This window comes from Neurospora tetraspora (genome assembly GCF_033439725.1).
Source record: "Neurospora tetraspora strain CBS 560.94 chromosome Unknown B0H65scaffold_2, whole genome shotgun sequence".
Taxonomy (NCBI): Eukaryota; Fungi; Ascomycota; class Sordariomycetes; order Sordariales; family Sordariaceae; genus Neurospora; species Neurospora tetraspora.
Window position 1 is genome coordinate 755,742 of NW_026944384.1, and position 23,053 is coordinate 778,794.

Consider the following 23,053-nt stretch of genomic DNA (forward strand, 5'->3'; position numbering starts at 1 on the left):
TTTCCCGCCTTGCCCGCATGCCGCATCGACGTCTTACATAGACGATTCCAGCCCACGACCAGTCACCCGTGAGATATTGAACGAACGGGAGGAAGCATCCCGCCCAAACAGGTTGGGATGAAAAGAGCAAGTACATCAAAGAGAAAGGGGTTGATGGCTCAGTGCCAGGCCACAATAAAGAACAAATACCTTACTTTGGTACCTTACCTACCTAATGGGCACCTACCTCTGCGTTGAGACACCCACCCGACCCGGGTCTCTCTGCCGAGTAAAGACTGTTCTGACTTCCGGCCTTCCGGACTCCGCAGGCAGCCGAACGGGCGTGCTTCAACCATCCATCGTCTCCAGTCGCTCAACCACATCAACCACATCAACCTCCCTCCCCGTCTACACCCACCCACCCTCCCCTAGTTCACTAGTTCAGGAAAACTCACCTACCAATACCAATACCAAGACTGCCCGGAGACATGTAGCTCTAACTAATTCCATTCCATTCATTCCATTCTCTTGCCAATTTCCTACCTCTACAGGTACGTAGCTGCCCGGTTGAAAGCCTCTCCTCGAGGTTATCTTGCCTATCTTGCCTGGGCAGGGCGTGCATTCCAGGTTCCGTCCCAACTTCAACGGAGCGCTTCACTTCACTTCACTTGCCATCCATAGAGGTACCCGAGCTCAGCTTTGCGTATGTATGTCCTCTTGCCATGCATGAACCCCGTTCGTTCAGGCTTGTATCTCTCTATCCTTACAGCTCACCGGACGCTAAAAAATCCGGCTAGGGTGTTAGTGCTTTTCGCGGGCGGTCCTTATACAAAACCCCGCACGCACTACCCAAATCATAACGCACGGCCCGAAAGTGCACTTTTCGCCCGCAAAAGAATTGTTAGGCCTAACAGAATTTCGCGCTTTTTCTGTTAGTGCACTCTCCGTCCCCAAACTTCGCGTTCGCGTCGGGTTCGCTCTAGGAAGCGCCGCGGCAGGTTTCCTGCCGCCCCGAACACTAGCCTCCATTTGCACCTCTATTTGCACTTCCATTTGCACCTCTATTTGCACTTCTATTTGGTTTTTCGTTTTCATTCGTTTAAAGGCATCTACATCTCTATTTGCACCCTCATTTGGACTTTCATTTGAGGGTAAAGGTTTCTTTATTCACCTTCCAGCTACAGTCCATCCCAGAATCCAGCTCTACGCGGGCTCAACCCAGGATCCAGCCTTACACCCTCAGGGAAGGGTCGAGGACAGCTTGCTGGCCTCCCCGAACACTAGTATGTAAGAACTTGATACTAGGCCTTTTGGGGTGGAATTATCTAGGTACGCGAAAGTTGATACATACCCCTAAAGGCGTGCACGCAAAGTACAAGGAACGACTAGGGTCATTCATAGACGCGCGCATGCGTGTGATGGATATACCTGCCGTGGCTTGTGAGTCGTAAAACGAATATGACTTTGGGATTTGGGGTTTCCTTAGTACCTACATTGAAGGCTGTACAAAATCCTGGGTTTCCCATTTCATGGGTTGCTTGCTTCCTGATGAGACTACCGGTTTGGTGTCGGTATGAGACGGTATGTATCTACAAGCAAGCAACCATGAGGCCACAAAGCCACCACAAGTTAACACCAAGCCAACTTTATATCTCCAGCCTTGGAGCTCCTCGGTCCCCCCTGTTCCAAAGTCTGCACCCTTGTTTCTCAATGCTTATTCCTTTCCTATGAACTGTGTAGTCTACCTGTAATTGTACCTATACATCTTTTCTAAGCATCCAGTCCATCCATGTTGGACGCCTTTCTCCTGCTGCTGCTGCCTTTCCGTTGAGTCCATGGATGGACATGGACACCAACCATCATCATTGCCTTTTGACCTAACCGTTGCAAGTACGCACCTCATGTAAAGGAATGCTCAAAGTCCTTCCTCCCACCTTCTAGTTATACAGTAAGAAAATGTACAAAAGCAATTTCTTCAACTCAACGAACGCTGCCCGTTTGCATACCTCTCTCTGCCCTCTACCTAATAGACCGACTAAGAGGAGGCATACAGTACCTAGTTATTCTTCAGGCATCATTTTGCGAGAGGAAACACGAGGAGACCGACCTAGATATCAATCTCCCCATCAGCAATAGCCAACCTCTGCTTGGTAGTCTTAGCCTTCTTGCTTCCACCCGTCTTCCTCTTCTTCGCCGCTCCCACTGCTCCCTTTGCATCTGCACCTCCCTCTCCCGCAGCAGCAGCACCATTAGGCGTAGCGGTCCCACTGCCCTTGATGTTATTCCCGCCATCATCAAAGTTACCCTCGCCTGTTTGTTATCGTTAGCCCCACATCCATACCATCTGTACCGGAAAAAGAAACGGAAAACTCACCCTCATGATACATCTCATCCAAACTAACCTCCTTCCCCTCCCCTCCTGCTCCGCCCCTCTTCCTCTTGTTTCCTCCCCTACTCTTCTTCTGCAACTTATCCAACTCTCCACTTTCGAGAAGCTCGCGCTCTCTCTTCTCAATCATCTCCGCCTGCTCGTCATCCGCCAGCCACATGGCGATATCGCGGTTCCTGTTCTCGGGCGCACGACGACCAGAGAAATCGACGCCTCCGCCAGCGGCCGACGAGCCACCCGTGATAACCACGCGCTGGACTTCCTCCTTCTGCATAGCGCGCTTGCGGATACGTTCCTCGATCGTGCCCCTGGTGATAAGGCGGTAGACAGTGACTTGCTTGGTCTGGCCCAGACGATGGGCGCGATCCATGGCTTGCGAATCGATGGTCGGGTTCCAGTCCGAGTCGTAGAAGATGACGGTGTCGGCAGAGGTAAGGTTGATGCCCAGACCACCGGCACGAGTAGAAAGCAGGAAGATGAAGATCTCGGGACGGGTCTGGAAGTCGGAGACGGTGTCGCGGCGGTCTTCGAGCTTGGTGGAACCGTCGAGACGGCAGTACTTGTAGTTGCGGTAGGTAAGGTACTCCTCCATGAGGTCGATCATGCGGGTCATTTGGAAGTAGAGGAGGACGCGGTGGCCGTTCTCCTTGAGCTCGCGCAGGAGCTGGTCCAGCTTAGCGAGCTTGCCCGAGTCGGTTACGAAGCGGCGCATGGAGGGGACGGTGATGTTGGTGAAGCGTTGCTTTTCCTTGTCTGGTGCAGGGAGCAAGGCTGGAGGAGGGTAGCGTGATGGCGGCACCTTTTGTACGACGAGTGCCTTCTCCTCGGCTAGGGTAGGTCCAAAGAGGACCTTGCGCATGGGCGCATTAAACATGATGTTCTCGCGCTCAACGACTGAGCTGCGGCTGTCGCAGACAACCTCGATAGGGGGAGCGGAGGTCCTTGGAGCAGCAGCCTGCTCGAGACGACCGAGGCCAGTCTCAGAGAATGCACTCCGCGAGACGTTCATCAAGCTGCTCAGAACGCCTTGCTCAGTGATATCAGCCAAAGGCTTCAGATCCTCGCGTTGCCTAATCTGGAAGAGGGCATGCGCCGGAGAAAAGTTCAAGTCCTCAGGCTCATCATAAGCGATCTTGATCTCCGCAAGACGGTTCTTCTTGGTGGACATCTCAACAGCTCGAGCAAAGAGATCCTTGTGACTGGCGCGGTAGGCCTCCTCGTAGCTCGTATCGGCAAAGCGCAGCCAAGAGAAGTTATCAGTGCCAGCCAGGCTCTCACGAATGTGCTCCGGAGTCCAGATGTTGAACTTCTCGTTCAGCCACTGGTTCCGCCATCCGGCGACCTGATTGTCTTCACCAGCCTTGTACAGCCGTCCTCCGTCGCGCCAGAGCAGTCTAGGCAGCTCGTACTGAATCAAGCTGCGCGTAGAGTAACCGACAGTAACCTGATTACCCTCACGGATGAACGAGGCCGTCTCGGCAAAGTAACCGAACGAGTACGGCGAAGCGGTATCCGCACGCTCAAAGAGGTCAGGGTGATTGCACACCTTACGGAACTGCATGACGAGATTCATGAGACTAGCAGAATCGTCGTCGCCCAGTGTCGCCTTCTCAATGAGATCCATGATGCTGATCTGGTTGCGCAGGTTCGCGTACATGGCACGCTGTCTGTACGTGAGATCACAGAAGACGTCCAACTCGATCTTGTCGCCAAGTTCCTTTTGGACGTGCTTTTTGACACGACGCAGCATGAAGGGTTTGAGGATCATGTGCAAACGCTTCAGCTGGTCTTCGTTCAGCTTGGTATTACTCTGGGCATGAGATTCAATGTCCTTGGAGAACCATTCGCTGAACTCGTCGTGAGAATCGAACAGTGAAGGCATGATGAAATGCAGCAGGGCCCAGAGTTCCTGCATGTTGTTCTGGATAGGCGTACCCGTCAACAGGAGACGGTTACGGCAGTGGAAGCCCAACAGGCACTTCCAACGCGAACTTTGCGAGCTCTTGATAGCCTGGGCTTCATCAAGAATCATGTACTGCCACTTCATCTTCTGGAAGTACGCAACATCAGAGACAACAAGCTGGTACGAGGTAATCATAACATGGAAGGGGGCGTCCTTCTTGTAAGTCGTGTGCTTGCGATCCCAGAACTTGCGCAGCACCTTACGGTCGCCCGCAGTACCCCAGTAAGGGAGCACTTTGAACTGGGGAACGAACTTTGTGATTTCCTGCTGCCAGTTGTGCAGGGTAGACGCAGGCGCAACAACCAGGAAAGGTCCCCAGATATCGTACTTCTCGGCAAGGTAGGCCATAACGGAGATAGACTGCACCGTCTTTCCTAGACCCATTTCGTCGGCCAGGATACCGTTGATGCCTTGTTCGTACAGGTTGACCAGCCAGTTGAGACCCTTGAGCTGGTACTCCTTGAGCTGACAGTTGAGAAGCTTGGGTTGTTCAATCTCGACGTCACCCATCATGGTCGGGTTCTGGAAGTTCATTTCGCCATCTTCATCGAGTTTGGACTCTTCCTTGTTGAACTCCCTAGCTTTCTTCTGGGCCTCGGCAATGGCATTCTGCGCATTAGCCATAGCAGCGGCCCGCAACGTCGATTCATCTTCAGCGTCAAAGTCCAGATTCTCAAAGTTGGTGACCTTGGCGCCAATGGGACCAGTAGGCACGTCGATATCCATCTCGTTCTCCGGAATCTTATCCTTCTCAGCTGCGATCTCATCGGGGTGATCTGTGCTGCGCTCAACTTCATTGGTCTTGATCTTCTTGCCAATGAAATGGGAGTACAGCTCGGTCTGCGAGATAAGGAAGTTGAGCTTCCTCTTCTGGCGAGCAGCTTCGCGGTCGGCCTCCTCCTTGCGAGCGTTCTCCAGCTCTTGCTTCTCAGCTGCCTTCCGGAGATCACGCTCTTCACGCTCGTTGCGCTTCCAGAAGCCCATCATGTCACGCATGACACGCTTGGCGCGAGCCTGCAGATCCTTGGTGCCCTTGTTGGTACGGAGTTGCCATCTCTTGGCCTCTTTCGACGCGAGGATGGCAGTCTTCTTGAGGTTGGATGATTTGGTCGAGTACGAGTCAATCGCCAGCCTGAACACCTTGTTGACGTCCTTTCTGGCGAGATCGCGCCAAATCTGGTCATAGATCTGGTTGAAGCCCTTGGACTGGAACTTGAGTTCCAACGGGTCCTTGGGTTCCTCCACAACCTTCTCCTTCACGACCTTCTCCTTGGGCTCCTTGGGCTCCTTCGGCTCTTGAGGCTCCTTGTTCTCCTTATCCTTGTCCGTATCAGCCTCCTTGGGCGCCTTAGTCTTGGTAAGCTTGATGCGGATCTTGTTGGTCTCTTCCTTGGGCGGCAACTCAAGACCAGCATCAAGAGCGGCTTGAGCAGCTTCGGCGGCGTCCTTCTCAGCCTGCTTCTGCTCCTTAGACTTCTTCGGTCTCGTGCCGGCACGACCCTTACCCTTCGTCTTGCCAGGCTCCATGTTCTCAGCCTGGAACGTAGCCATAGTACCGCCTTCCAGGTTGGGCTCGACGGGGCCAACGTTCCGCGCGGGTCCCTTGATACCCTTCTGCAAAATGAGTCGAGTCTGCTGCACCTTCTTGTTGGCCCGTTCAGCTTCGCGCATGTACTTTTGCCTTTCGGCTTCGTCCTGCGCTGCAGAGGCCCTGGCCAAGGCGGCGGCCTTTGCTTCCATAGTAGTTGCCATGGACTTCTCGCGCCGCCTCTTGCGCTGCATGTCCTTCTTGCGCTCCTTCTCGGCAAAGAGTTCGCGCTCCCGAACCTCCTGCAAGGCATCGTCGTAGTTCAAGTCGTCATATCGACGCTTTCCAAAGTCGGCATGCAACTTGAGCTTTTGGGCCTCGGTTTCTGTGTACTCGGCTCTCCTCTGTCGGCGCAGGCGAAGGTCGCGATTGTTCATCTCCTGCCTCAGAACCTCGCGTCGTTCCCTCCACAAGCGCAACTCCTCCTGAAAGTCGTCCTCATCGGGAAGCTCTCGCGACTCAATTCTATCCATCGCCTTCCTGATCTTCTCCTCGTTTTCGGCGGAGAACGTCCTTTGTTGCTTGGGGGCACCGTTGGCCATTCTCTTGGCCGGAATGCGAATGTTGGGCAGGGGACTTTCTTGCTTTGATGACCCTCGTCGGCCTTTGGGAGTGGACTCGGAGTGCCTGATGTCGGAGATGCGTGGCTGCTTGGGCTGGCGCGGTTTTCTCTCCTTCTTTTCCTTGACAAACTTCTCGGATGAGTCGGCTCGTTCGATCTTCATGGGGATGTCATCGTCGTCATCCATGATGGGTGAAGTCGGACGGGGTCTGGAAACGGGCTCGGAGCTCGAAAGGATGTTGGAGAAAGACATGACACCGGCGGCGCGGCCGGTATTCTGGAAGCAAGATTGCTGTTAGCGACGGTTACGTGGGAGAGGGGGAAAGAACAAAGGGAGGGAGGATGGACATTGCCAATTGGTACATGGGGGCGAAGGACGAAAGAGCTTACGGTTGATGTAGCGGAAGACATCTTGGATGGTGGCGACTCGTTCCTGCCTAGGGCCGGTAGTGCAGTGGAAGTTGTGCCGTTTGTGGGATTAGCTAAGACGGCGCTTCGTATCGTGGGAGACGCCATGCTTGGTGGTCTGAGTGAAAGCCTGGGGCTGATGGATCCGGCGAGACTGCCAACACTTCCAGTACCAATACTGGCTGGTGCAGCAACCGATGCTGGATGTGAAAGAGCGGCAACAGGACTACGCGTCGCAATAGTAAAATTGGACGGAGCTGCAATCGATGGAGGCGATGTATAATCGACCGGGTAGTTTTCCTTTTTCCTGTTGTAATAATCGGCCGACGACTGGGAATAGTTGTACGGATCGCGGGTCTAATGATTGCAGAAGTGCAAAGGTTGGGTCAGTGGATGTGGAACAATCAAAAGAGCCAGCAAAGGTTTGCTGTTGGTGTTGGTGTGTCGTGTGCCAGGAGGCAAGGGATGATGCAGCGGAAGGAGTAGTATTAATCGGTGGTGGTTGTTGTGGTGGCGGCGTGCACTTATTATTTTCGGACCATCACCCATCGGCCAAGGTAAGGGGTGGATGTGATTATGGATATAAGGGGAAGGAGTTCCTAAGTGGTGGTGTTGAAAGAAGGGAAAGGAATGGGAATGCGGGCGGTGAATAAAGGACGACGTGACGGGGTTGTGGTGTTGGGACAAGAAAGTTTGTCATGGCCACTCGACCGTTGTTAAAGGTTAAAGGTTTGTGGTGGTGATTGCTAGTGTGGTGGACTGGTGGTGCTGATTCGGTGAATGTTGGCTTACCTTGTTCGTGGCCGAGCCCGAAGCGGAAGTCTGGGACGTTTGCAAAGTCTGGGTCGCGTTTCGCCAGGAGCTGCCCGTGGAAAGGTGGGAGGAGGATCCCGTGTCAGAGTAGCCCGAAACCCCGCGCTGTGATTCCCTTGTTGTATGGTCGCGGTCGCGATCTCGATCTTTTCGTGGGCTCAGGCCGCCAATGCTGTTGCTGGCCTCGGCGGTTGGGTCGTAAAAGCTGCCGCCTGTCGATGATTTTTCGCGTAATGACGAATCCCGATCGCGAAACGATTCTGCCGGCGAATAGTAGGCCGACGGCGCGTGCAGTTGCGATGCTCGGGCTGGCGGTCGCGAGCTCGACGAGACCGTGATGGAGTTTCCGATGGCTCCTGCTGATAGAGGTAGCGAACTCGATGCTGGGGCCGGAGCTGATAAGCCGGCGATTGTTGTAATGGCAGGTGGAGCTTGCAACGAGGACGGCGGCGGCGGCGGCAGCGAGGGTGCGGATGCTGCGACAAAGGGATTTGGATGGTGGTGTTGTTGTTGGCTTGTTGTTGGAGGGTTGAGAATTGAGCGCGGACCCGTGGATGGCGGTTGACTACTCAGACTGCCGGCGGCACCTAGCGCGTTGTTGGCAGCGTGTGCTGGAGTGGCCAGGGAGGAAAGTGGATGACGGTATTCCGATGGTTGCTGCGTTGGCGATCGCAAATTGAACGAGGACGAGCCGTGCGTCGCGCGCATGGAATTCGTCGAGGGCGGCGGCGGCACTGGTCCTCCAATTCCATGGAGCGATGATGACGCTGCTTGTACTTGGGATTGTACGGCGCTGTTGCTGCTCACTGGGTTGAGAATGTCGCGCAGACCTCGGCGTGGTGGTGGTGCTGGACCGGCGCCGTTTCCTCCATCCCCTCCCCCTTCTGTTCCATCCTCGTCAAAATGAGGAGGTCGCTGCAGCACCGTCGAGAAGTGGTCCATGCTGGCTGATGTCTGGTGGTTGTCTACCGTGTACCGGTCCCCCTCATATTCCAGTCCAAACGTATAGTACCAAACAACAAGGACTTGTTCTTCTTTCTGTCTCTCTTTTCTCTAGCTTGCTTGTAAATCTCTACGTATTATCGGTATCCCATCGGACGAGACGATTGCCGGCGTGTCTGTTATGCTCTAGTGGATCTGTAGAGCTATGTTTGATGCTTGCCGACTTCGCTGCACTTTGTCGGACGGTCTAGAATTCGGTCGACTCGGGATCGGATTCAATGACTGACTGCGCGGTGACTTTGATCGGTTCTGCCGTTGCGGCTGATCGGTCGGATGGTGGTGGTGGTTTGGCTGCTATAAGCGATCGATTGTCGCGACTTGTCGGATGGAATGGCGGCGACCTCTGCTGGGTTCGAGATGACAAGCTGGAGGGGCAGAAGCTATTCGAAGCTTGTGGGAAACAAGCTGTCGCGATGCAGTTGTCGCTAGGCAGTAACTGTAGTCGTCACGGGAAAGACTGGAGGCGATCGTCCAAAAGTCGCAATGACAGCGAAGACACTACTAGATGTTGACGGTCTTGATGGGCAGCAAGTAACGTCTGTGGTGGTGGTGGTTGTGTTATTGGTGGTGATGTGGGATCGTCGGATGACGGGGGAGTCTGGATCGAAGCCAAATTGCAAGGTGGTTGAGATGACACAGCACGGAAGGGGAGGAATGGCCGATGGAGACTCGGACAACGGCGATGGTGTTGGAAGGTGTGGTGATAGCGCGGAATGGCAAGAGGAGGTACTTGGTGATGGTGGATGACAATGCGAAGATGCTCCAAACCCCATCAGTTGTTGACGACGATGGTTGCCCGGCTGGTCCGTTCTATTTCGGCTGTTGGCCACATCTACTTGTTTTTTGGGTCTGCGTTGTGCGCGCGTGTGAAAATGCACTCTTCCTCACACTCTCGCTCCTCCCAGTCACCACAAGTCTCTTCCAGACTTCCAGTTTCCCTTCTCTCTCACCTCTCGCAAAGGGTGAGCGATCCATCACTGGAGAGAGGCCCAGTGGGTCTCAGTCCACCACATTGGATGCATCCCATTCCCGGGCCCCGTTGCAGCAGATCCGGTTTCAGACCTCTAATTGGTCAGATACATGGGACTTGCACGACCCGCTGCACGCACCTGCCCTGTGCCCTGTGCCCTGCAACTCTGCGCTCCCGCAAAAGACGTCAGCCCTCCGCGCTAGACCCACCCACTTGGGCCCTGTCAGGCCCGCGTCTGTTCTTAGCCTGTCCGCCTGTTCTCTGCCGCCCGAGGCTTGAATCGAACCATCACGAGATGAAAGATCACCACGAAAGAGTAAATACATACCGTATCGTGAGAGCAGTTCATTCTCTTTCACGTGGCAAGGCTACTATCTGTGATATATCTTTATATTCACCCTCACCTCGGGCGAGAATCCACGCTGCCGGACGCTCGGGTCGTGTCCGGTCAGTCGTAGGGTCAGGCCAACAACGCCAAGCCAAGGCACGATTTCTCATCTGAACCCTCCATTGTGTGAAATTTGCAAAAGTGCCATGAAGAACAACGACCGGCGCCCAACCAACATGCCAAACATTTACGTTTGGCAGCCATCAATTGCACAGCTAACAATCCCAAATCACCCCAACACCTTCGTGTGTGCATCACTACAACCATCGCCATTAGAACATCGTGTATCTTTTGCATCCAGTAAATGAAGTTCAATGTCAGAGAATTTTCTATCATCCTTCTTCGAAATCCCCAGCCTTGGCGTGATCGAAGAACGGTCGGTCGGTGGACGCGCGAGCGGCGGAACACGGCCGGCTGGGGCAGGCGGTTGGTTGGGCGGGTGGTACGTACCGTCCCTGTCACGGCCGGTGAGCTGGAGAAAAGAACTTCGAAGGGGCCGCCCCCAGGTTCTTCAAACTCCAGATATCAGGACCACTGGAGATTTTGAACCTCGCACTAACAATTTCTACATTCACCTGCTTCTCCGATGAAGTTTGGACAATTCCTTTTGTTCTTTTGTTTCTTTGTGGCGATCGTAATTGTAGTCTTCCCTCTGCGCTGAAACGAAAGACTTCAGTTGTGACTTCGCGAATGTCGTGCAGACCGCCTACCGTCTACCCTGTCGTTTGTTGGCTGGCTCGCATTCGCCCCCCGCCCTGCCAGAAATCAGAAATCAGAAAATCAGAATGGCCGCCTTCTTTTGCGCTGGCCAGCGCTGGCAGTGTGTTGGTACGTGCGCAATTGTACGTACCATGCAGAAATAGCCAATCAAGAGGCAAGGAAATATTGCCTGCCGGGAATTGCCGGCCGCTGCAGCGGTGCAGACCCAAACCGAAACACTTCGGTGCAATGATCAAGCACGAGGACGGGACTGAGGTTCCAGATCACAGAACTTGAAATTGGTTCATCAAGTTCCATGCTGTCGACCCGAGAGGTTTCAGTTCGCTGCTACAAAGACCACGCGGGATTTGTGACGATTGCACGTAAGGTAGAAGAGACTGTGACTGGTTTGGCTTGACCAATTTGGGTGAAGGTAGACAACACCATCAACTTCATATCGATCCGAGTCTTGAGGTTGACAGTTCCAAGTCGGAGAGGCGCCAACACGACGGAACAGCCCAGTATCACAGCAGACTTGAAGTTGTGCAAATCAAGGCACGCAGTGCACGCGCAAGGCACGTAAGGCAGGTTCTAGATATCTGCACATTGCAGCGCAGGGCAACCCGAGGACAAGACAAGTCAAGACAAGACAAGACAACAAAACATGCAAGCCACGCCGATGGAAGAGAATGATGAAGGGCCCTCAGCATCACGGTTTACAGCAAGAAGATGAAACCCAGAATGGAATGGAAAGTATCCTGACACAAGAGTACTCAGATCAGCTTTTCATAACTAGAACCAGAATGAAAGAAGTCATCGAGGCAAAAAGTCCTTGCTTGAGCAATCCTGACCGGGATGAATGCCGTTTTATCAAACTCAATTTCCATGACACTTGTAGGAAGCAATATTTCATTCACGCTTAAGAAATGAGACCAACAATTCGAATGGCGGTATCGTCTATACGTATCCGTTAACACAAGCAACGAACTCCTCGAACCGTTCAACGAGGTACACCAGGACACTCACGGAGTTGAAAGCCATAACCTTCCTCTGTTTTAAAATTGCACGTTTTGAATGAAATATACTGCTAGGTTTTCCTCCCAGGCCAGCTTTTTGAAATTTCTCGGAATGAATTACACACTCACAGCTTCCCACGATAGTTATATCGAGCCGAAGACCCGGACTGAGAGCTTGACTTTCCACACGCCTATCCGCATGCAAAAGACCATCAGGCATGACATCCAGTCTTTCAACTCTCCAGGCACAGACAGAGCATCGTTCCTTGTTTCGGCATCATTTTGCGGGAATCCGAGAGTAAGACGATCACCCGGCAGTCAGTCTCACCCATCAACCACGAAACCTGAACAAGTCTACTCGTCAGGGCTACAAATTCGCCGTCAGACTAGTGGCAGTGGTCAGTTCCCGACTAGTAAACGGTCGGTTTTGTAGACCTGACGAGTACTTGTAGTGCTGATGTTCAGGAGGCATATGCCACGGCACTTTCTCCAGTGTCCAGCATGTGGAAGATGCTCAGTGGCTTAAACGGTCCATGTCGTCAATGTAAGCTTTCTCGGCTTTTTAACACAATGACTGGTTCAAATTCAGCGGCCACAGCGAGGGATTCGACACATGGGAGAGGGAGAGCTTGGTTCAAGGTCGGGTCGATTGGCTCGAGAGTTGGATTCCGGACGGAAGCGGGGCCGGACGGGCGGTGCCGCGCCGGACTTGGAGCCGGGCGGGAATTGTGGGTCTCTTTCCGACCGGAACTGTGTGTACATTATAAGTCTCGATATATCACCGAAGAAAATATGAATGGCAGGTGTCTAGCTGAATTATCGAGGTGTTTATTTCTTTTGGTGAGCTTACGAGGTAAGACGTTCATGTGTTTAGAAGATTTCGCAAAGAAGTGCCAGTGTTGCATCCCGCTCTTGAGGAGTTGAGCTCCAATTCTGCATCTTGGAATAAGCGTTCACTTCCTGTAACAACCCTAACCCTGCAGAAGGTCAACATACAGTTCACCCCTGGTTTGATTGTTAGCGCGGGACTTTACTACGCACTCTTTGCAACTCAACCACCATTCCACCAAATTTCATGCAGGAAACTGGTATCAACCAGATGCGTTTTGGGTACTTCATACACTCTATCCAATTTTCTGTTTCGAATGTGGTTATCCTGTTGTTTTTCTGTGTATTTTTGCAGACCCCTGTCTCAAGAACCGCGCTAACAATCAAACCAGCATTGAACTGTATACCTGACCACAAAAACCACGGCGGCGTCTCATCGACAAAGAGTGATTCGCAAAAGTGCCGGTGACAAAACGCACTGAACTCGAATGATCATGGCTGAATTCTTTCAGTCTTTTTCATGATGATTGTGCTTGATGAACCCAAGTGGAAAGTACTTGCTGAGCCGACGAACCCAAAAGTCAACGGTCAGCCCAGGGGTTTGATGAGGTAAGCGATGCAAGCAATGGCCACTCGGCCAATGCAGCGGTGGGTGATGGAGTGTGACGTCAACCGAGAACGAGCCCCTACTGCGTCTGCCCAACACGTGTAGCGACTCGACAAGTGCAGGTCGCCGATGGAAAAGTGTTTGATTGATTGTATGCATGAACAAGATGAATGTGGCATTGGGTGGAATAAAGGAGACGGTGAGAGTGAATGGAGTAGTAATGCGGCAAAGTGAATCGTTCTTGTCATTGTTCTTTTCTTCACTCAAACAAAAAACAGATTCCAAAAGTTATCGAATGCAGTTGGTCGCTGCAGCGCTGACAACCGATAAGCAGATGATAAGCCAGCCGTTGCTGCCTTGTGGCCTGACCGCCAATTGCCAAGGCTGCTATCAGCTGGCTATCGGTGGTACTGTATCAGCAAATCGTTATCAGAGAATTTGTGAAAATTCAAAGCCCCACCATTTGCCCGCCTGGCAGAGGCAGTGAAGGAGGGAGGCTCGAGTCCTGTCGCCCGCCCGCTTTGAAGTTTTGGCAGTGACAGTGCGATCGCCCCCACCTTTCTGCCCTGGAAATCGCAAGCCAAGAGCGCTGTACTGGACCCCATTCTTTGCCTTCGACCGACCCAACGTTTGACTTGGACTCCCCTCCCGTCTCAGGTCTTGCACTCTTCTTCTTTTCCACTTCCCCTTGTGCTCGACGGTCGGTTTTTTGTCTGTCCAGAGTGTGTGTGTTTTCAATCGGATTCTTTCTTCAATCCGCCCACCACTCCCTCCCCATCACTATTTGTTTGGTGATTCTGTTTAGAGAGAACTAGATTCTTTCGACACCTTCTTTTTTTTTTTTAGGTATCCCTTTGTGTTTGTGCATCGTCACCAACACCTCTACCACACCTCCAACCAACCACCCACAGAATCATCACTCAAGATGCCGCCCTCCGCCTCCAAGCAGAAGCGCCTCGCCGAGAAGGCCGCCAAAGCCAACAAGGGCAAGGCCGTCAAGGAAGTCGAGCTCGATGCTTTCGGCAAGCCCGTCGTCGAGGATGAGCCCGCTACCAAGACGGAGCAGATGGACGAGGTCAAGCGCCTTGCCCAGCAGATGGACAAGCACGGTCTCTCGGATCGTGTCACCACCGGTGTCCTGGCCTCCACCAAGGCCTCCAAGGACGTCAAGATCACCTCCGTCTCCCTCGTCTTCCACGGCCGCGTCCTGATCAAGGATGCCACCCTCGAGCTTACCCTCGGCCGCAGGTACGGTCTTCTGGGTGAGAACGGTTGCGGCAAGTCCACGCTCCTCAAGGCCATCGCCGCCCGCGAGTACCCCATTCCCGAGCACGTCGACATCTACCTTCTCAACGAGGGTGCTCCTCCCAGCGAGCTCGGCGCCCTTGACTGGGTCGTCACCGAGGCCAAGAACGAGCTGGCCCGCCTTGAGAGCGTCGCCGAGAAGATTCTTGAGGACGATGGCCCCGACTCGCCCCTCCTCGAGGACCTCTACGATGTATGTATCCCGTCCCATGATTACAGGGCGCATTCACAATACTAACTCTGCCGTAACAGCACATTGACAAGATGGATCCTTCCACCTTCGAGACCCGCGCTTCCCTCATTTTGACCGGTCTCGGTTTCAACAAGCAGACCATCCAGAAGAAGACCAAGGACATGTCCGGTGGTTGGCGTATGCGTGTCGCCCTCGCCAAGGCCCTCTTCGTCAAGCCCACTCTCCTCCTTCTCGACGACCCTACCGCCCATTTGGATCTCGAGGCCTGCGTGTGGCTGGAAGAATACCTCAAGAAGTGGGACCGTACCCTCGTCTTGGTTTCTCACTCTGAGGATTTCCTCAACGGTGTCTGCACAAGCATGATCGACATGCGCCTCCAGACCCTCATCTACTATGGTGGTAACTACGACACTTACCACAAGACCCGCGCCGAGCAGGAGACCAACCAGATGAAGGCCTACCAGAAGCAGCAGGACGAAATTGCCCACATCAAGAAGTTCATTGCTAGCGCTGGTACCTACGCTAACTTGGTCCGTCAGGCCAAGTCTCGCCAGAAGATTCTCGACAAGATGGAGGCCGACGGCTTCATCCAGCCTGTCAAGGAAGACAGAGTCTTCTCCTTCCGCTTCGCCGATGTCGAGAAGCTCCCTCCTCCCGTCCTGTCCTTCGACAACGTCACCTTCTCGTACTCTGGCGACCCCAAGGACGACCTGTACCGCCACATCGATCTCGGTTTCGACATGGACTCCCGTACCGCGCTCGTCGGCCCCAACGGTGTTGGCAAGTCCACCCTGCTCCGTCTCATGACCGGCAAGCTTTCGCCCACCGACGGTGTCGTCCAGCGCCACACCCACTTGAAGCTCGGTCTCTACTCTCAGCACTCTGCTGAGCAGCTCGACCTGACCAAGTCGGCTCTCGACTTCGTCCGTGACAAGTACCCCGACAAGTCCCAGGACTACCAGTACTGGCGCCAGCAGCTTGGCAAGTACGGTCTCTCTGGTGAGGCCCAGACCTCGCTCATCGGTACCCTTTCCGACGGCCAAAAGTCCCGTATCGTCTTCGCCCTCCTCGCCATCGAGTCCCCCAACATGCTCTTGCTCGACGAGCCTACCAACGGTCTCGATATTCCCACCATTGACTCGCTTGCCGATGCCATCAACGCTTTCACCGGTGGTGTTATTGTCGTTTCTCACGATTTCAGGTTAGTTTTGTTCCCACTTTGTTTTTCCATTAACTCAGTTGCTAACATGATGAAAAACAGACTTTTGGACAAGATTGCCAAGCAGATTCTCGTGTGCGAGAACAAGACCATCAAGCAGTGGGATGGCAGCATCTCGGATTACAAGAACTACCTGCGCAAGAAGATGATCAGCTCCGGTGCTGTCTAGAGGAATGGTCGCTGATTAATGACTCTGGAAAAGCGCGGGATGATGTCAGGGTGTTTGTTCATGTAATTTCGGCGTTCTTCTTTAATTTACTGGGGCGCCTGTTTTCCTTCTTTCTATCTACTATTAGACTGGAAACTTGATGATCATGGGGACAAAAAGGTGGTTGCAGGTTGATTGGGTTATGACTATGACTCTCTGTTCATATGGGCATGAACACAAAAGCGAAGAGATTTGAACATGAACGTCAGCGTTAAAGAATTGTGATCGAAGTGGTTTTTTTATTGGTTGTTGGTTGGAGAATGATGAGGATGATGATATCCAAAAAGCGATGTGTTGAATGATTATTACTGGATCATGGATCATGGATGAGGTACCTGCCGTACATAGACTATAGCTTCAGCAGGTAGTAGGTATTTTAGGGTACGGCATTTGATAGATTTGTTATTGTTTCTAAACTTGTGTGTTCTGTTCTGTTGGAACCTGCTCTCGGGAATGTCTGATGCCGCCCAACTTTTAGAATAGAAGCCCCTTCTCCTCAGAGGTGTAGAACTTATTCGGGTCCCATGGTTGCCCGTGATGGATGACTGAGACCGACTGACTGCATGCTGGTCGTACACTTCTACTCGCGGATTTGTTCGTTGTTGCTTAAATATCACGACCGTTCATGATCAGACGAAGGCAGGGCAGGGCATCTTACTCATGATGAACAAACACCCGCCCTTCGGCTAATGTCCAACCATAAGTTAAAGGCATCCGGCCTTCGTCCCGGCTATTTACTGTCTTCACGTTTGTACAACAACACTTCATGGACTTGACACATCAAATCCACTGTTAGCTTGGTACTCCTAGTATATTGGACGAAATCTATCCCGAATTGTCCCAAAGCTCCCGTCACAAGAACAAAATGAACAGCTACGTACGGTTCAGAAAGCCATTGACAGGATTCAAAATATCATTGAGAATTTCGGAAATAGTATACCTATTCAAGGTATGATCACGCTTTGATCAAGGAACGAAACGAATTAAATGTAAAAAGGCCTAGGGAAGTTGACCCGAGGTCTCGAGCTAACAGACAAACCAGTATTGGACTGACATTATTGACATGATTTTTGAACGGGTGATAGGAATCATTATCTTCATAATGCTATATACCAACAACGCTGCTATGTCAGATAAGCAATTCCGCTATAAGCTAACAAACAAAGTCTGAACAAACGAATGAATTTGACTCCTCCCTCCACATTCTTTTCCTTTCCATCTTTCGTTCAACATCTTCCCAACCGCACTACCACACATCACATCACACAACCATACGCTGCCGAGGAAGAGCCATTCTGGGGGACCGTGGATTGTGCCGTGGCCTGAACAGTTTGAGCTGGACCAAAGGGGGCGCTCGTCGAGGTCATAGGCACCGGCACGGGAACGACGGGCTTGTTGATGAACCGGCGATCGAATTTCTTGCCGATGGCATCTTTGCGAATGTCTTTGACAGGTGAGGTATCCTTGGTGCAGGCAGTAGAGCCATTCCTCCTCAAACTGTCGAGGTACTCATCATCCTCAGCTTCTCTAGCCTCTCTCCGGACTCTGGCTTCATCGCCGTAGTCAGACTCGGCGCCATATATCTCATCGTCATCAATCTCCAACTGCCGGCGGATGTTTTCCCAATAATCCTGGACTTCTTTTGCGCGGCGGAGTGTTCCTGTTGCTTCGTCCTGCTCCAGGGTAACGGCCTGATCCTCCTATGAATCCTCCTCCAGCGCGTTCCAAAAATCAGGTTCATCCAGGCCACCACCTCTGAGGCTTGCAATGTTCTCAGAATTAGCGGGATTGCCAGAAGACCCAGCAGTTGAAGAAGCAGGATTGACCCGACCACCAGGAGATGTATCAGTATCAGCAACAGGGGGGCCACCAACAGAGTCAGGACCGACACCTTCTGCACCAACATGATCATCACCAGCGTCGCCGACGACATCCTCATCGGCAGCACCACCGGCAGCAGCAATCTTCCTCGCAGCAGCCAACTCCCTTTTTCTCGCAGCAACCATCAGCTCAGGAGAGACAGTGAAGCCCGGCTCCATCCGTGAAGCAGCGAGGACCGTAGCAACGGTTATCACCAAATCAGGGTCACCCTTCTCCCATTTTTGCAAGCCCCTTTCAAACCTCAAGGCTTCCCCAATACCATCTACTTGCGCAAGCGACCTCAGCCTGTCAATCACGCACCATACATCCTGATCTTCGAAAACAGGCCTCTCACTCTGAGTCCGAGAAGGCCCAGCAAGGGCACTTGACCCTTCACCTGCTTCTTCCTTTGGTGGAGAACTGCAGGCTATTCTCAACTCTTCTGTTCCAAGCTGATTCTCTTTGCTGCCCTTCAACTCAGCCTGCACGGCCGCAAAGGCATCGCCTACATGACGATATGGCTTTGGTATGGGGTTTTCCGGGACCTTGGAGGTGGCGTCATCCTTCTTCTTGCCCTTATCCTGTGATTGGGAAGCGGAAGCTTCTTTGGAAGGTTGAACTGGCTCCTTCGAAGCTGAAATCGAACCCTTATCCTGTGATTGGGAAGCGGAAGCAGAAGCTGGAGTCACCCAACGCAAAAAGTCACGCTTGATCAGCTCTCTCAAGTCCTTCAACTCAACCCTCTCTGTCTCAGTCTCGACCATGGTCTCGTCCTTGGCACTGGTGTCAGCGACTAAGCCCTTCCCACTTTCATTCCCAGAGCTGGACCCTGCGAGTTGAGCCTTGAGTACTCGCACCCTCATCCGGTCTTCGGCTCGTTTCCCGTGGCTTCGTGGTCCATTTTTGCGCGCAATTTTATTCTTCTTTCTCATCCAAAAGAACTGGTGTCCATCGGTTTGAAGATCATCTGATTTACCGAGCCATACAACGAAGCCTTCATCCTTTAGCGGGCCTGTTTTGCGATGGTCAAGAAGTTGCAGAACCTGATCCGTTGTAAGAGTTTCTCCATCTTTTGGAGTTAGTGTGATCGTATCTGAAACAGCCTCATTGTCCGTTCTGGGTATGGCCGCATACTCTGGAAATGTGATGTTGCGCCAAGCAATGTGTTGAGCTTCAAGCTCACGAAATATTTGTAGGATGGATAGGATACAGTCTTTTGTACTGAAGGCTGGCCCATTGTGCTTTGGCATATTATCACCAACTTTGGCAACCTTCGTGGGACGATGCGTGTCCTGTTGTTTTGGCATCTCATCTCCATATATCAGATGTTCCAAGTCGGCGACCAGTGACCTCAGTTTCCTGAACTCACTGTATGTGTTAACATGCTCAATATTCGTAAACATCGGAGGACTGGAACCATCAGCATCGAATATATCGTGAAGCCTGTGAAATTCCTTTTTGTATGCTGAGGCGAGATACTTGACACAATCCAGTTGTTCCATAACCCCGTCTTGTCTTGTAGGTCTCACGGTATAAAGAAGCGGGAACGAAATCGAGAGTGGGATGGGGCCTTGGACACCATAAAAGCCATTGATCAAGTCCTCCGCGCAAGCGAGCGCCACTACAGCCAATGGGGAAAGGCGTCGCGATCTGTAGCGCTGTAAAAGCGGTATGGTCCACCATACATGCGGGTTGGCCTCTACCTTTGCTGCCTTCACGATATGGCTTAGAGGTAGCTTGTTGGATGTGCCCCGAGACACTCTGTCACGAATCCATTCAAAATTTTCAACCCATTTCTTGTCAATTTTCATCAGGCGCGAGGCCTATTCGTTTCTGATTGCCGCTAGTTTGTCGGGTGGTTTGTTGCCGACACCGGGGAGTATCAAGCCAGTTAGAATGACGCTTTCCAGGAGCATTCTGGACCATTCATCGTTTATGACACGTTCCAGTTCCAGGAGCAATCTGGATAATTCATCGTTTATATACCTGTACATTTCCCCGGTAGTTTCAGGTCTCGACGACCGTTGGAGTGGTGGTGGCGGGGGAGGAGAGTCCACGAGGGTTGTCGAAGGAAGAGACTCCATGGAATCCTTGGGAGGTGGCAGATGAGTGGTCTCCTCCGTTTCCTCAGAAACATCTGGGGCCGAGATCGGCAGAGAGATGGGCGCAGTCTCTGAAATGTCGCTTTCGTTGTTAAGGGATGGTTGGTGCAAATCTTCAATACCGTCAACCTCTTTTTGTATTATTTCTATTTCGGACTCTTTTATATCCTTGACTTCTTTTTCACCAGCGGCCGCATCTTCATGCACCACGGGAGGCAGCGTGCCACCTCCACGGAGCCCAAGGAGAGGCTCCTACAACTCCTTGTCGCTGTTGACCTTCTCCCCCTGTGTGCCATTCTGCCCGTCCTCCTGCTTGACATCCACGATGCGGAGAATCTTTTCAGCCTTAGGAAGAGGCTGTTCACGCTCCTCTTGCTCCTGGGAAGGTCGGGCGCCTTGTGAAAGGGTCGAGGTCAATGCGTTGAGCAGCTGGACGGCGCGCTGGAACAAAATGAAGCTGATGAACAAGAAGACGCCGATAGAGCCTGAAACTAGGAGGGCGCAGCCGAAGAAGAAGAGGCCAATGCCCGTCCAGAAGAGTGAAAAGACTAGGGCGCCGCCGAGGCCAACGAGGACGGTGGAGGCGACATATCCGAGGAACAGCAGAAGGGGGATGGAAGCGAGAGCAAATTGGATCGCAAGGAACACCTAGACGATGGGAAATTGTTAGCTGGATCCCATTTGACCACCAAGGGACCTTGGCGTTAGCCCGGGAAGGGGGAGGCAGAAACGCACAGTCAAAAGGGGACGTTCGTTGTGGAAGCGTCTGACGTTGTCGTGGCTTCTCTTGCGGTATTCGGGCGAGGTGACATATTGGCAGGTGGTGTTGACGACAGCGGCAGTTTGACGGGTCACAAAGTTGCGAGCGCGGATCAAGTTAGAGAAGACGGTGCCCAGAAGGGACTCGTCTTGGGCCGGCTGGATCTTGGCCATGTCTGCGGCTTGAGGAGAGTCGAGGAGTTGATCGCGATGCTGTCTAACAGGTGGACGGATGCCGTCTGTGTCTGGGCCTGGCTGGTGTTGTGCCTGTGGCTGGCTGTGTGTGTGGTTGTAAATGAATGGAAACGAAGGTGTTTCGAAATATGTGATGGGAATGGATGGTTGATACGGTGGTAGCAGTTGAAGAATGTCGATATGAAGAGTCTGTAGACTGGAGGGAGGTGGATGGTGGTGTAGAGCGAAGGCTGGAAGTGGAAGAGTCCAAGAGATGGAGATTGTGGTTCGATCGGAGTGTAACCAAGGAAGAAACAGGGCAGAAAACGGCCGACGATTTGTACCTGAGCAAAACCCAATGCAACCGAGCACTTTCCAGACAGTCGCGAATCAGAGACTCGAGCTGTTCTGGTGGTGGGATGGTGGGTGTAACCGAAAAAGCCGTGGAAGGCGCCAAGACAAGCAGGAATGCGCATGTCCTTGCGTGACGTAACCCAGCCTATAGCGAGGTACGCACCTCCCCTCTATCACATGCATGCGGAGAGCGGGCGTTCAGTTTGGGGTTATCTTTTAGCAGCTGTCCATCCAACTGTCAGGGATCAATGATTGTGCCTGCGTCGACTCCACTGAATGAACCCGCCAAGACATTGCACAATACATCGGTCAGTGCACAAATTCCGAGAATGTACGAAACAACGAATACTTCAAGCCATTGACAGTGGTTTGTCGTACAATGTCGCCTGCTCTCAAATCCTCTTTGCATTTGTCTATCTGAGACAGCAATGACAATCAACATGTCCTGAGAAACTGAAGAGCCGTTCATCCGCGTGGAAATGGGTCCGAAAGAGAGGAGGCACGGTGGTGCATTGGCCATCGATAAGGTACAAGTGCCTCTCTCTCATTGACTGGCGTGGGCCGGAATTGCTCTTTCTGAGCTTGAGACAGGGATATATCTGGAGCTGTATCTGGCTGGATGTGGCAGTGTGCTGGACCAGGCGTGGATCGATCGAGTTTGATGGAAGGCCGAGACGCCAACCACACTCGGGACCGACCAGCGACATCAATCAATTCGGGGAGCTTGCCTCCTTTCATTCATCGATAAGTGGAGTTGCCGGCTGGGACAGTAATGTGAGGCATGAGCGGCCCAGTCGTGAGTGTCAAACACTAAGGTACCGTCCGCAACGAAAAAGTGGAAAGAGCTAACTGCAGAGGCAGACGGATTCTCATCTTCGAAGGGAGGAAGCAATGGAACCACGAAGGAGGGCCGAGGGAAGCATCGACAGGGCGAAAGTCTAAGCAGTTACTGCTCAAGACTGGTCAGGACTGCCAAGTCAAAGAAGACCGCCATCACCATGTGCCGACAACCGAGTCCCGAACTCCCGATAGGGCTTGACGGCCCGGGCCTGTTGCCCTGGTCCATTTCGGCCGCTTTGAGACGGAAGTGACAACCAACAAACAGCCAACGGCCAACAGCCAACAACCGGACCAGTCCAGTTAAAGAAAGGTTCAAAGGAGAGCCTCCCATGGAAGAGAGCCGCCCAATCAGAAGTTGGCAGGATTCCAGACTCTCACAGTCTCGTCTCACTTCCCCTGAAGGTTGGTGCCGTGTCTCGCATGCCCGTCTTCCAGACTCTCCCTGTATCAAGCATCGTTACAGGGGAGCAGGGGTCCAATTTCGGTGCCTAGAGTCTAATTCCTTGACTTCTCCACATTTGCTCCCACGCTTGCACAGCACTAGTACCTTTCTCGACAAGCTTGCTCTCTCGTGTTGGAAGTTTACTGACCGACGGCAGGAAGACTTGCTTCTCCAGAACATGTTCCTCTGCCGTTATGCGACTTGCCAACGTCCTGGTTTTACACCTACCGGCGTTTTCAACACTCGCGCCTGGCCTTTGACTTCTTCTTTTCCTATATGTTACAGGTTTCCATGCTCGGCGGCGCAATGGCTCGAAGCTAAACATCTTGTTCGAGACCTTCTCAACGACAGGTCCGACCTTGGCTGTCCAATAAGCATCATCACC

The 23,053-nt window shown here is 52.6% G+C and overlaps 5 protein-coding genes across 5 annotated transcripts; 1 reads left to right on the forward strand and 4 right to left on the reverse strand.

Annotated features, from left to right (window-relative positions):
• Positions 1-1,679: 1,679 nt before the first annotated feature.
• B0H65DRAFT_567168 (putative DNA helicase ino-80) lies at positions 1,680-8,644 on the reverse strand (the record flags this gene model as incomplete). Its single annotated transcript, XM_062830356.1, has 4 exons — positions 1,680-2,289; positions 2,354-6,758; positions 6,872-7,246; positions 7,682-8,644. 4 exons carry the CDS (start codon positions 8,642-8,644, stop codon positions 2,087-2,089), a joined length of 5,946 nt encoding a protein of 1,981 aa, XP_062683845.1. The 3' UTR covers positions 1,680-2,086.
• Positions 8,645-12,925: 4,281 nt separating this feature from the next.
• On the reverse strand, positions 12,926-13,485 carry B0H65DRAFT_455110 (uncharacterized protein). The gene has a single exon (XM_062826224.1). The coding sequence runs from the start codon at positions 13,458-13,460 to the stop codon at positions 13,194-13,196; it is 267 nt and encodes an 88-aa protein (XP_062683846.1). The 5' UTR covers positions 13,461-13,485; the 3' UTR covers positions 12,926-13,193.
• Positions 13,486-13,977: 492 nt separating this feature from the next.
• Positions 13,978-16,160, forward strand: B0H65DRAFT_91266 (putative iron inhibited ABC transporter 2). The gene is made up of 2 exons (XM_062831558.1): positions 13,978-14,710; positions 14,770-16,160. The coding sequence occupies exons 1-2, from the start codon at positions 14,138-14,140 to the stop codon at positions 16,096-16,098; spliced, it is 1,902 nt and encodes a 633-aa protein (XP_062683847.1). The 5' UTR covers positions 13,978-14,137; the 3' UTR covers positions 16,099-16,160.
• A 1,608-nt stretch (positions 16,161-17,768) lies between these two features.
• On the reverse strand, positions 17,769-19,982 carry B0H65DRAFT_91309 (uncharacterized protein). Its single transcript, XM_062831559.1, has one exon. The coding sequence runs from the start codon at positions 19,806-19,808 to the stop codon at positions 17,838-17,840; it is 1,971 nt and encodes a 656-aa protein (XP_062683848.1). The 5' UTR covers positions 19,809-19,982; the 3' UTR covers positions 17,769-17,837.
• Positions 19,983-21,032, reverse strand: B0H65DRAFT_567176 (uncharacterized protein; the record flags this gene model as incomplete). Its single annotated transcript, XM_062830357.1, has 2 exons — positions 19,983-20,747; positions 20,835-21,032. 2 exons carry the CDS (start codon positions 21,030-21,032, stop codon positions 20,352-20,354), a joined length of 594 nt encoding a protein of 197 aa, XP_062683849.1. The 3' UTR covers positions 19,983-20,351.
• Between the last annotated feature and the right edge of the window lie 2,021 nt (positions 21,033-23,053).

Bases quoted from the DNA above. Each gene is read 5' to 3' on its own strand.
- B0H65DRAFT_455110 (XM_062826224.1), bottom strand. From the start codon at position 13,460: ATGACAAGAACGATTCACTTTGCCGCATTACTACTCCATTCACTCTCA.
- B0H65DRAFT_91266 (XM_062831558.1), top strand. From the start codon at position 14,138: ATGCCGCCCTCCGCCTCCAAGCAGAAGCGCCTCGCCGAGAAGGCCGCC. The intron at 14,711-14,769 runs GTATGTATCCCG...CTGCCGTAACAG, and splicing joins TCCTCGAGGACCTCTACGAT to CACATTGACAAGATGGATCC.
- B0H65DRAFT_91309 (XM_062831559.1), bottom strand. From the start codon at position 19,808: ATGAAAATTGACAAGAAATGGGTTGAAAATTTTGAATGGATTCGTGAC.